Source organism: Mastomys coucha, chromosome X (genome assembly GCF_008632895.1).
Source record: "Mastomys coucha isolate ucsf_1 chromosome X, UCSF_Mcou_1, whole genome shotgun sequence".
NCBI lineage: Eukaryota > Metazoa > Chordata > Mammalia > Rodentia > Muridae > Mastomys > Mastomys coucha.
In genome coordinates this window covers 46811960-46826067 of record NC_045030.1, presented here as the reverse complement: position 1 = coordinate 46826067, position 14108 = coordinate 46811960, and the positions used below count along the sequence as shown (strand labels likewise).

The 14108-nt window shown below is 35.2% G+C and overlaps 1 protein-coding gene across 1 annotated transcript in view; it reads right to left on the bottom strand.

Annotated features, from left to right (window-relative positions):
- Stag2 (stromal antigen 2) overlaps positions 1-14108 on the bottom strand; it is a 124275-nt gene that overhangs the window by 48013 nt on the left and 62154 nt on the right. The window contains exons 4-6 of the mRNA XM_031372636.1: positions 6374-6470; positions 3271-3347; positions 999-1203 (exon numbers count right to left, since the gene is read on the bottom strand). Coding sequence (XP_031228496.1) covers positions 999-1203; positions 3271-3347; positions 6374-6470 — 379 coding nt within the window. The remainder of the gene's footprint in view (positions 1-998; positions 1204-3270; positions 3348-6373; positions 6471-14108) is intronic.

Genomic DNA, 14108 nt, shown 5'->3' with positions numbered 1-14108 from the left:
AAGAAAACATCAATGAAACGGAAACTGGGTCCTTGGCCTGGAGAGATAGGTCAGCAATTAAGAATACCGGCTGTTCTTCAAGAGGACCCAAGTTCAATTCTCAGCACCTATATGACATCTTACAGCCATCTGTAACTCCTGTTCTGGGAAATCTAGCTTCTTCTATCCGCCCCAAGCAATAGGCACATACATAGTGGAGAAACATATATACAAATAGAATAAAATGCTTCCTACAATGATTTCCAGAGATTGTGATTCATCTTCTAAGTAAATTACAGTTTATATCCATTTTACTATCCATCTGCCTAAAGTAGGAAATCTAAATATTATTTTTAACAGAACTTTTGAGACAGGGCCCATGCTGGCCTCTAACTCATGGTAACGCTCCTGCATAAGCCTCAAGTCCAGAGATTATAAACACAAGCCACCATACCCAACTTTAATGGCCTTATCAAATTATTTTGGGTTAAAGTGTTTCATAAGTATTTACTTTTACTTTTCCTACACACACAATGAAAAGGTAATTAACAAAAGTCATTTTCATGAAATGTCCTCTAGAACCTTTTGTTACTGAACTTGGGACAGTCAGGCTACTTTTGGGTGGAATTTCAAATGCATTAATCATTAATCAAAAGATCTGATAATTCTGTCCTTTCTTTACTATACTTCAAATCACCTGCCATTGCCATTGTATAATGTAACAAAGCAGAAGTACCCCTTTGTTTGTGGCTACTACGCTTGCATAAACTATTTAACAGCTTGAGAAAAGAATCAAAAGTAAAAGTACCAATCGATTCCCAAAGATTCACAGTGATCTGCAGAAAGCGATTGTTAGCTTATGAATTCTAAGTCAGTCGGAACTACACACTGAGGTGCTATATCAAAAATACTTAAAAGAAAAAGGAATTCATATTATTACTACTTGTTTCTTCCTTTGATGGTAATCATTCTTGTCTCTAACTGAAAGAAATATCCAGAAAATATTTCAAAATACCAACCTGCCAGGGTGCTTGTATGTCGAAATGCTCTGACTTGGGAGTCAGACAATCCAGTAAGAAGTGAAATGACAGTGTCCATCATGTACTCATCATATATGATACTATATTGACATTGCCGTACCAACACACCAATGAACTCACAGAAGCTGGACTTGAATTTCTTCCACTGAGGACCAGCCATGGTAAGTGGGTAATCCCCACTATCCTAAAATAAAATGTTTAGACAGCAATTCATTTCAAGTTCATGACTTACTTCATTTGATTTTAATAAACTCTAGGCAAAAACCATGAAAATACTATTATATATTGTCTTCTTTTCGACAATAAATTCTCAAAAAAAGCAAAAGAACATGCAAAGATAGATGCGTACACTGCCTTTTTATTTAAGATCAAAGTAGGCATTTTAATGAACTTCACTTTAATCAATTAAATTAAATATCAATTACTGAGGTTAAAATATTAAGTTTTCCCTCATCAAAGTCAAACATTCTTCTGAAAAGCACAAATATACCTATGAAATTTCTTTCAAATAAAAACAAACAAAAATTATATCTTCAGATTCAAAATAACAAAATTGTATTCTCAGCCAGAAAAAAACAGTTAAACAGAATACATAAAGCAAAAGAGAGTTAAAATTTTTATTAGTTTCAGGACAACAGATAGTCAATGGGCATAACTAATCACATGATTTAACAAATGCAAAGCTGATATACAGCTCAGTAGTACAATACTTGCCAGCATGAGTAAGGCTTTAAATGTGATCCCAACCACCAAATAATAAAACAAAATTAAATAAGAGAGAAGGAAATGTAGCTACTATAGTCAGCAACCAAGTTTTTCTTTATACAAAAAATGGGGGGCATCTGTCATTCTGAATGTAAACTGATATCCTCAATATGTCACGGGAGTAAGTCTTACGCTAAGGGCTTAGCTTAGTGGTAGAGCACATGCCAAGATTACGGCCCTGGGTTCCATCCCGTGCAGAATGCATGCATGCGTACACATAGCCATAATGCATATATTTAAATAAATACTTTTAAAAACAACAGAAAAGTATATAAAAATTCTTAAAGGGTCTCTGGCAAAAGATACAAAATAATTTAATTTGATAACTGTAGTAAACCTTTTAATATTTAATATCATAATTATTTTTGAAATTCATGCTATATACAAGTTCTGTGCTTGAGACTAAGGTCCTAGTATTTTCCATAAAGAGAATCCCTTCCATTTACTTTTTGAACCAAGGGGGATTAAATGCAGGGTCTAGACCAAGTTAAATGCACACTTTGACACTGAGCTACTGATAGGTTAATTTGAATATACTGAAATATAGTTGAGAACAAATTGGTTCGCTTTGATTTTATCATTATTTCAATACGATTAACCCAACCCATTTTCTTTTAGTAAGGCTCTCACTTAAACATTTACTACTGAAAGGTTAAAAAAACACTACTGCTCATAAATACCTTCCTGCTACTAAGGGACTGATTAATAGCACTTAGTGGCATCAAAACCATTTAACAACTCATCTGTCTCTTAGAATGATAGCTGAAAGCTTTTTCATTAGACAGAGGAAGAAAAAATGAGCTAATAAAACAAGTGAGACAAGAGTTTCTACTTGAAAATTCAAGTTGATTTAAAGTGTAAAATTCCTTTAGCTAGAATACAACTATGAACAAAACAAACCCAAATTTGTATCCTGAAGAAAATTTCACATTAGTAAAGCTACCAATAAAATATTTCAATCATATCATTGTGCTAATCAACTTCAACATATACTTTTTTGTTCTTACAGTTGAATTATAAATATTTTATGTAATAATCTAATACTTTATCTAACTACGTAGTTCCTCAATTTTAACAAATCTTCCTTTCCCAGTACTTCAGAATGTTATATTCTCAATTATGTTCTCAGATTTTTATATTTATATTTTATATATAATTTATAATATAGTTATTAACTTCTTGCAAAGTGCATAACATTTTAAAGTGCTAAGCAATTTTTATAAATTACTTACCTTTTGACCCCAGATATTAACTATTGCCTACTGACTATCGAATGTCTTGAAATGTCACTTTCAGAACAACAAAACTTATTATATCCCCACTTATAGATTAATATGACACCGATACTAAGACAACTTACCTGAGGTTGCATAGGTATCACTTAATTAATACCATAAACAATATCTGTAATATTAGTCATTAAAAATATGTGAGCACTAAGCCATGATTGACATGAATAAAACTATTAAAACATTTAGAATGTTACCTCGTCAAATTCTTCCGTCATTTTTCGAATTATCTCAGAGTTCTGCATATGTCTAAACATCTCTGCTGTGACGACTCCTGAAATTTCCAAGTATCAAAGGTTCATATATGAACTAATGTAAGGTAATGAAATGAACTAACAGAAAATATATAATATCACATCTAGTAAGTCCACATTCACAATAAAAGCATACTTGTTTTTGTTTTGTTTTGCTTTGTTTTTGTTTTTTTGAGACAGGGTTTCTCTGTGTAGCCCTGGCTGTCCTGGAATTCACTCTGTAGACCAGGCTGGCCTCAAACTCAGAAATCCTCCTGCCTCTGCCTCCTGAGTGCTGGGATTAAAGGCGTGCGCCACCACCGCCTGGCAAAAGCATACTTCTTAACGTCACACTGCTAATAAGCATGGTTCTTCTAAGCATGATCAATTACTACACATGTTCCTTTACTCAAAGAGCTGATGACGACATGAGGCATAGACCTTCCTTTGCAGAGAAGCTACTGCTAACACTCTGCTAAATGGACACAGTACTAAAAAGTATTCAGAAGTCATTCTGAATGACTTCTCATAAGACCCATGGATGAATCAATCATGTTTGATGCTGATCAAAACAGAACTACCAGTCAAGGTACAGAATAAGAGACTAAGAATTCTAATTCTAAGTCCTAAACTGAACATATATACTGATCTCCCTCCTCCTCCCAAGATTTGGTTGACATTGTGCAAGATGGGGCAGAAAGAATGTAAGAAACAAAGGTGATGAGTAAGTACAAGAAAACACAGTTTGTGGACATGGCAGAGCACATGTGCTCACAGTGTATGTATGTGCTCACACTATGTACAAAACCTGGGACACAGAGAACTGCTTTTCTCTCTAAGAGTACAGCCCCTAGTAAGCTGACCATGTTCCAGGAGAAAGCCACAGATCCAAGAACATTTTGACAGCACAACTTAGCTTTGGTGAATTTCAACAGAAGGGGTAAGAAGGGATAATGAGTTGAATGGTTAGGGAAGAGAGATAGATCTGAGAAGAATTGGAGGATGTAAGTATGACCAAATCAAATTTTATGGAATTCTCAAAGATATGATAAAATAGTTAAAAAGAATGATATAGATTTGATGCCTAAAATTTGAAAGGGAGAAAGGAAATAAATCATTAAAAGTAGACCATAGTAGATTCCCTGATGACTAGTAATGGCAACCCCCATTTCATAAGATCCACCCTCTCACAAACATGAGAGCCAGCAACCCCAAAATAAGCAAAAAAGCATCAAAGGGCAGGAAATAGATGCCAGTAACTTCAGGCCCTAGATCCTTAGCAGTTGCACTAGGCCACAGCCTATAGTCAGAAGGTGTGCAAGACAGGAAATGGAAGTGCTAAAAACTGGTAAACAAAACAGTGACAGGCAACCAGGAAAGAGAAAACAAGCAAAAACCTGGGTTGGCCCCAATAGTAACAACAGAGTGGCTGGAGCCCCTCTCAGTACAGGCAATGATCCCTAACTGAACGAACAACTGCAGAGGTGATCATATTACAGTAAAATGAAATAAATGTAGACCCTACGGCTACAATAACAGGTAAGCTAAATGACACAGAGAAACTTCTAACACATGTACAAATGAATCCTACCAAATAATTTTATCTGTTAAGGGATAAATTCTGATATTATAGAATTAAGCCCTTACAAAACAAATACATCAGTACCCAAATAGACATGAGAAAGTTTTCAATGCGTCAAAGTTTTAAAAGTTTGGTTTCCAGCAAGTGTACAAATGTTTACTAAGCAAGTCTTTATTCATCGGAAAACAAAGCAACATCAGACAAAGGATGAATCTAATAAAGGAAGAAGGCTTTTAACTTAATCACAAAGTTTTCAAACTAGTCTAAAGCAGGTAAAATAATAAATGAAAGCTATTTTCACTTTAGCTAAATCAACTAAATTAGGGAGCAATCTCCACTCTGTTAAGACATGATTTTACATTTCTCGAGCTGGTTCCTGTGTAAACCTGTAGTCCATCCTAATCAGGAATTAGATAAGAAGACTTGAGCAATGGTGATGCCAATCTGAACAGCACTATGAGACTTCGTCTCAAAAAACCTTTTTTTTATTCTTAAATCTAACCAAGTCAATGACAATATGAAGATCATAGGCTTTATTTTTACCATCACAATTAAGATTTATTACGTAGACACATGGAATGTTTTAATCAACCACAAATAAAATGTCAGTATTACTTGTTTCTCAATTAAAATGATTATTTTAAAAAGATCTTGTAGAATTTAAAGTAACTAATTTCTTTCTTTTCCCCATATTTAAATGACTCATTTTTTTAAAGACATCTTAACTTTTATTTATAATTTAAGCCTGTCTTTCCTTCCAGATTTCCAATTCTCACAGTTCTGGTGATAGTTTTATGAAAATCTAATACCCCTAAAAGTACAAAAATATTTCTACCTAGGTATCTGTAATAATGTGAGTGTCTGGGACAAAGGAGAAAGCATAAGCTGTCCATGATCTTGACTGACTTGTTTACTGATCCAATGAGACTGTATGTATGAAATACCAATTTACATAATTCTGTTGCATTGTTAAGTCTGTCCTAAAGAGTTTTGTCCTAGGTTTAAAAATCAATCTATATTTTGTTCTTTCCCCACTCATATTTCAAAATATTTTTAAACTAAGTAAAAACATCATACAATCTGAAACCTTAAATACAGGGCAATTTCACTACAGGCTGCTATTTATGAGCTTTAACCAACACCTAAACTCTATTATGCGATATAATGACATCTGAAACTCTCTCTTTATATTTACCTTCCCCCCTTTCATTCTATTTCTTTATCCTAAACCAGATACAAAATTTAGAAAATCTAATAATACCATAAACATTACAAATTGCTAAGTTTTTAGATAAATTTCACAGTGAATAGACCTTTGTTAATAGTCTCTCTCTCTTGCTTTGTTCTTTGCTTTTCTCCTTATACATTTTGCACAGATAATGTAAATAATTCACTACCTTAACATTATTTTTTATGAAAGGGGATAACATTTCTTGAAGAAATGGCTATTTGAGACCTTATGATTCCAAAATAAATATGTTTTACCTTTGCAGCCTGAACACTGAATAAAAAAGTTGATAAGGTCAAGAAGTGCTATATCTCGGTCATGCTTGTAGGATTCGATCCAATCATCCACCACCGACTAGAACAGAAGAAAAAAATCATTTTTAATGATTGTCTAAGGAACAATTCTAATGAAAGTAATAAGCACTCGGGAAGGATAAAAACAGCTTGAATGTTGCCAGGGGAAGTCTGGAGAGGCAATGTGCATGTTAGAACATGTTGGCATGCTGCATTGGGCAAAGGTAGATATATTGTTAGGTGCCATCATTTTTACTTAACTGAAAACATTTTAAATAGAGCTGCCTGGAACAGTAGGGTAAATAGTGTGGTGTGTATACTTAGGCAAAGACCAAGTGTTGTATTCCTCTTATCTCCAGTAAGTAAGATATTTATAACATTGTTCACCTGCCTTTATGAACTTGAATCAATCCATGGACCAGAGTATTGATGAACTGTCATAGCTGAAGAAATGGCGGGGAGAGGGTTGGTGCATGACATTGATAGCATAACAAGTGTTTCTTGCTTGTACTTTGACCAATATTAAAAGGCTAGGAGTTTTAAATGCATAAGTAGGATCAATCGTGTTTAATAAGAATGACTTGGAGAAGGTAGATAAAGAGAAGCGAGATTTGAATAGAACATGCCAGACAAATGTTGAAATGCCACACTGAATTCCACTAAATTTAAATAAAATAAAAAGGTATTCACACATACATATGTGTACATATGAGGTAAAAGCCAGAGTCAATGAGGAAATATAAAAGAAAAGCTTTTTCAGTGGTGGACCCTAATAATGCCATGTTTGTGAAAAAGGCAAATTCAATGCTAAATGCATAAATCCTAACTAAATAAGAAAGACAGGTAATGATATCAGGTGCTCAATACTCCTAAACTTATCCCAGTAGAAGACCTATTAAAATTCCAGCTGACCTATTTGCAAATATTAAAACTAATAATGAAATTCATAGCTGTAAAGGAAACTAAATATCTGTATCAGCATTTTAAAAAGAAAAGATCTGACCTAGGGAGCTAGCTGAGTGGGTAAAATGTCTGCCGTACAAGCTTGAGGACCTGACTTAACTCCCAGAATGAATGTAAACACTGGCCTTGTGGCACTCCTGTGATGAGTGGGGAGAGACAGAGGATCTCTGGCAGCTCTAACCTAATTGATGTACATCATGCCAATTAGAGATTCTACTTCAAAGGAAACAGACAGCATTCCCAACAGTGACATACCTAAGGCTGTCCTCTAGCTCTGCATACACATAGGCACACACATAAGTCATATATGTGCACCTGTACAAATATGAAAATGTGTGTATGCTCGCAGATACATAAAAGAAAGAAAAAGTATGGTAGACTCCTGCTTCATGATGTCACACCTACTACAAAGACAGCAGTGGAAAAGAGATTCATGCAATAACATGTATTCCCCAGAAATAACTCTAAATACTCATAATCATAAAATTTTCAACAAAGATCTTAAGACAATGCAATTTGGGAGGTGGGTCAACAGATGATCTAAAGAAAACAAGATAAATCAAGTTGGACACTGTTCTGTCATACTTATACTATTTAACTCAAATAGATCGGATATGTTTAAAAAAAAAAAGAAGTAAAAACTATAACATTCCTAGAAGAAAACATAATAGACTACTATAATGGTATAAACACAAGAAAACTGAACATGACTTACTCAAATTGAAAAATTCTTACATTTCAAAGGCTTCATCAAGTGAAAGATAATGCAAAGAAAGGGTGGAATTGTTTTAAAAATCACATATCTGACAAGATATTTGTATACACAATATGTAAAAAGACAGGATAAAGCCTGGAGAAATGGCTCTTCCAAGAAGATGTGGGTTTGGTTCCTAGCACCCACAGGGTCTGTAACCCCAACTGTAACTCCAGGGAATCAAATGTCCTTTTCTAACTTTAGGGGTCACTAGGTATGCATGTGGTGGACTTACATACAGAAAACACACACAGAGATAGATGAATGGATAGAGACAGACAACTAAACACATAGTTCTTTAAAGGCAATAAAAAATGAACAATAAACACATGAAAAGATGTTTAATACAGAGCAAAAATTTTAAAAGAAAATGGAAAAATACTGCTTGTTACCTACTCAAATGATTGTTATTTTTAAAACTACAGTAACAAGCACTGGCAAAGCTATGAAAAGATGAAACGCTAAACACTGCTACTAGGAATGTGAAATGGTAGTCACTTCAGAAAAATATTTTGGCAACTCCTCAAAAAGTTAAATATAGAGTTAGCATATGACACTGTGATTTGACACTCAGGTATATATTACTCAAGAGAAATTAAAACATATGTCTAAGCAAACACTTGCACAGCACTTCAAAATAGAAGTTGTGAGAAACTAAATGTATATGAATGTATAACAAAATAGTGAATGTTCAGATCAACCAAAAGGAATAGTAACAATACATGCCACAACATGAATAAACCTTTATAGAGTTATGTTAAATAACAGAAATTACTCATAAGGAATCATAGGCTCTAGAATTCATTTATATAAACTGTCCAGAGTCAAGTGAAGATATACAAAGTAGATTAGGTGGTAACCTAGATCTGGGAAAGGATGAAGTTATTACTATGACTTTCTTTCTGGGAGATTGAAAGTACTCTAACTAAATTAAACTCAAAGCTTTACAATTTTGTATAGATCTAAAAACCACTTAAATTGAATCTTAAATATTCTTCTTACTTCTATAATTTGGATCAGGAATGTTCACTTCTCATGCAAAGGTCCATGTGTTAAATGTTAAAGGCTTAATCCCCATGTTGGATTTATCGGAGAACGGTAGAAACTTTAACATTTGGGGACCTAATGGGAGCCTGAGGCAGTTAGAGGCACATTCTCAAAGGAAATTACGGAACACCAGTATCTTTCTCTGTCTTCTAACTGCTATGAGATAAACAGGTTTATCATATGTTCTCCACAACATTGCATAACACATAATCCTAACCCCAAGAAGAGGAAGGATGACAAGTAAGCACAGATCTAAACATTGAAAATTAGTTCAAACTAACTTTTCCCTCCTTTTATGTTAATCATTTCAGATATTTACTGCAGTAATGGGCCTACATTTAAGTCATTTTCAATGTAATAGCTTATATATGTTAACCAACACAATTGATACATTTTTCCAGAATGATTAATGAAAGAAAGGATACATTACACAACAATGATTATTTAGAATCATGATTCCCAAGTATTTAAAATCTGTTCTGGAATATAAGGTGTATGGGGGGGGGGGCTGTCTGTGCCTCATTTCCTTTCAACAGAGATGCAAGATAATGTCCAAAATTAGGCCAGAGGAATCCGCAGGGCTGAACTGTTTTCTTGGATTGCTAGGAGATAGGATTCTACTTAAGGCTCCAAACTCAGACAATATACTGTAAAAAGCCCTGAAAAGGGTTATTTATAAAGTTCTAAGTGTCTTCAGACTCTTGAGTTAGCAGAGACCGTGTCAATGCATGAGTAAAGATTAGGACAACTGTGTTAATAGCATTCAATAAGTACTAAGCAACCTGAGCAATATCTTTCCTACATATTCCACCTGAATTCTAAAAGCATTTCTATGGGTGAGAAGCACATTATTAGCAAGAATGAAGGTTCACTAAACAATATAAATAAAAAAAAGGCTAATGAAATTTAAAGAGAGATCACCACAAAGCAATAAAGTAATTCTTAAAAATGAAGTACAACTTACAATAGGAACATAAGTCTTTCACAATTAAAAAAAAATGTGAAAAAAATGCAGGCTGTTACACTAAAAATGGTTTAAAAAATACCTCCTTGTTATGTATCCCAGGCTGAGTTGGAATTCATTTTGCAGCCTAACCTGGCTTAGAACAAAAGATCTCTCAAACATAGTTCATCAGGGGCTAAGATTATAAGTGTGTACCATCACAAATAGCTAAATTTTCTAATCCAATAATACACTAAGAATGTATTCAGAATTGCATATGGAGGCAAAAGCCTATAAATACCAGCACTCAGGTGGCTAAAGAAAGATAGTTGCTAATTCAATGCCAGCTAAGCTGCATGTTCTGTCTCAAATGAAAGAGGATAAATCAGAATCAGATACACACACATTACAATAATGTGATATTGTAATGTGCTAATGAAATGTTAAGAGTAAGGTAAGAATAAAAATTTGATTGAAAAGGGGAAATCAGTCCTTAAGAGTGCTTTTCAAAATAGGGACATTCAGAGCCTGAGGAGATGGAACAAAGGTTAAGAATACATACTGTTCTTACAGAAATGTCTGGGGTGAGTTCCTAACATCTACATCAGGCAGATTACAGCTAACTACCTGTTACTCCAGTTCCAAAGGGTACCTACACACAGAAACACATGCATACATATAATTTAAAATACAGTTCTTAAAGAATGATTTTTATTCAGTCACTCCTATTTGATTTGGAATAAAGAAATTATTCTAAGCATCTAGAGAAACATAAAGGCCTAAGAACAGAACACATACTGTGGCCAAAAACTAGAAAGTATGTCCTAGGGAAATCTGGGCTGGAACTTTCGGGTAAGGAGTTTCTAAAAAGCAGATTTCCTTGATCAAATCTGGCCTTAGGAAAGGAAAAGAAAACAAGAGGAAATACATATAATGACCCAGAGGTGAACAAGAGCCTCAGGGCAATTCCTGGGGGGATGACTAGAAATGTCTTGAAGCAGTCAGAAACAGAGGTCTGGTCAGGTTTTTATTTTTACTTATCTTTCTCTTCTCGGTGCTAGAGGCCAAACAAACCAAGGTCCTTGTGCAAGTTGGGCTAGTCTAAAAACATTTGATAACCTAAAATAGTCAACAAAGGCCCAGAAGACTTAGTGGCAAATAGAAGCAGCATCTACTGTGCTGGGACTGGAAGCTGAAACTTCTGGCAATGTGTATCATTTCAACACTGCTGCTGTTGGGACCTGAGCAGCAACCAGTGTGATAGTATTAGGAAAATACTATCCACGGGGCATTAGAAGACAACCAGAGTATATAAAGCCCTCATAAATAGGATTCATGGGCCAGGCAATGGTGGCGCATGCCTTTAGTCCCAGCATCTGGGAGGCAGAGGCAGGTGGATTTCTGAGTTCGAGGCCAGCCTGGTCTACAGAGTGAGTTCCAGGACAGCCAGGGATACACAGAGAAACCCTGTCTGGAAAAACTAAATAAATAAATAAATAAATAAATAAATAAATAAATAAATAAAAACAAAAAATAAATGGGATTCATGTGCTTATAAAATAGAACCCAGAGAGCTGTCTTCTACCTTCCACCATGAAAAGACACATGCAAGGAGGCTGGCTCTATCTATGAACTACAAAGAAGGCCCTCCTGACATTGAAATCTACCAACACCCTGATCCCAGACTTTCTAGTCTCCGAACAGAGAAATGTGTTTCAGTTGTTTATATTCTATCTAGTAGTATTCTGTAGCAATACGAATGAACTAAAATACTCAGAAAAAACCTAGACTTGTGGCTCAGTCAGTGGTAGAGCACGTGCTTTAGCATGCACCAAGTTCAGGGACTGATTTCCAGCACTGACCAAACTGACTAAAAAGAAAACAGGAAGTCTCTCAGTCTCTCAAACTCTGACACACACACACTCACTCTCACCGCCCCCCCCTCCCCGTTCACCCACACACGTTAATGTTTCTGGTTGGCTAAACCAAAGCATTACAGAGAAAAAGAATAACAAAACAAGAAGAAAATACTGAAATGGAATGCAATACAGCTAAGAATAACATGTCCCATTTGATAAAACTAATGCAAAAGGAAGTCTTAACTTCCAGAGCTGAATGCTTTTAAACTATAGAGAAACTAAATAAAACAGTATATAGGCCAAGATAACAGATTAAACAGCAAAACTTTCAAGCATTAAATGTAACTATATTAAAATATAGAAGATGAATTAGAATGATGAATTGATCTGGTATGTTCCTAGCTTTATGAAATTGCTAAAGGAAAAAATGGCTACATATTTTTATTTTGCATATGAAACTACTGGTCATATTTGATATTTTACATCTTATTTACAAAGTCAAATATTTACAGTATAAGCAAATTATGCATTTAAACAGATTGATAAAATAAAGCCTAGATAACTATTCCTCTGATAACCACCTTTGTATATGAAGTTAATTCCCTATAACATTAAATTCATACTATATTCTGGCAGAATGTGATGTTATATTTCTATATTCTTAGCTTTTAAGCAAGCTCAGGTAGAAGGGTTGCTTGAGCCTAAAATTTCCATACCATCTTGAGTAAAACAGAGGACCCATCTCAAAAAACAAACAAAGAGTATATATTACTTGAGTATTTACTAAAATTCACTTCCCTTAAGTAGATAGTAGCATTCTGAGGCTGGAGAAATGGCTCAGCAGTTAAAAGCACTGACTGCTCTTTCAGAAGGCCTGAGTTCAATTCCCAGCAACTACATGGTGGCTCAAAACCATCTGGAATTGGACCTGATGCCCTCTTCTGGTGTGTCTGTGGAGGGCTATGGTGTACTCGTATAAAAGAGTATTCTGTCACTCAACCAAAAATTCCATTCATGGTGGTTCTAATGAAAGTTGGCCCATAGGCTCCTATATTTGAGTGCTTGGTCCTCACTTAGTAGAACTGTTTAGAAAAGTATTATGGGGTGTGGCCTTGTCAGAGGTAGTATGCTTGGGAAGTGAGCTTTACATTTCCAGTTAGATCTTAACTACCACTCCAGTGCCATGCCTGCCTGCCTGCCTACCTACTACCATTCTCCAGGCCATGGTGATGATGGTCTTTACTACCTTCTGGAACAAGAAGCCCTAAAGTAATTTCTTTTATAAATTACCTTAGTGATGGTTCTTTGTCACAGCAGTAGAAATATACCTAAGACATCAACCATACTCTATTTTACTTATTTTTTTAGTTTTATTTTATTTGTGTATACCTGAGGGTATGTATGTGAATGATGTACATCTAATGACAAGTCAGAAAAGAACTTCAAATCCCCTGACAGTGGAGCTACAGATATTTCTAAATCAACATGTGGGTGCTAGGAACTTCTCCCAGGTCCTCTGCATGGTATTTTGAATAAGAATGACTCACATAGGCTCACTGATTTGAAAGCTTGGCTCATAGAGAATGGCACTATTAGGAGGTTTATCACTTGTTGTAGGAAGTGTGTCACTGGTGGGCTTTGTAGTGTCCCCATCTTCCTGTTGCCTTTGGATCCAGATGTAGAGCTCTCAGGTAGCATGTCTGCCTGAGTGTGGCCGTGCTCCCTGACATAAGGACAATTAAACCTCTGAAACTGTAAGTAAGCCCCAATTAAATGCTTTCCCTTCTAAGAGTTGCTGTGGTTATGGTGTCTCTTCACAGCAATGGAACACTGACTAAGACATTCTGCAAGTTTATACAAGTGACCTTAAGCACATTTCTCTAGCCTTCATTTATTAATGGCAGCTATGTAAATGCCAGGGAACATGAATTTTCATAGCCAAGCACAATATCAATTTTCAACAATTAACTTCTTGCCTTATGTTATTAAAATTTACAAAAAACAACAGAAACTGAGTCAAGACACAGCACTGGGCGTGGTTGAGTGGTAGAGGACTTGTAAAAGACCTTGAGTTCAAGCACCAAGAAGACACACACACACACACACACACACACACACACACACACACACACA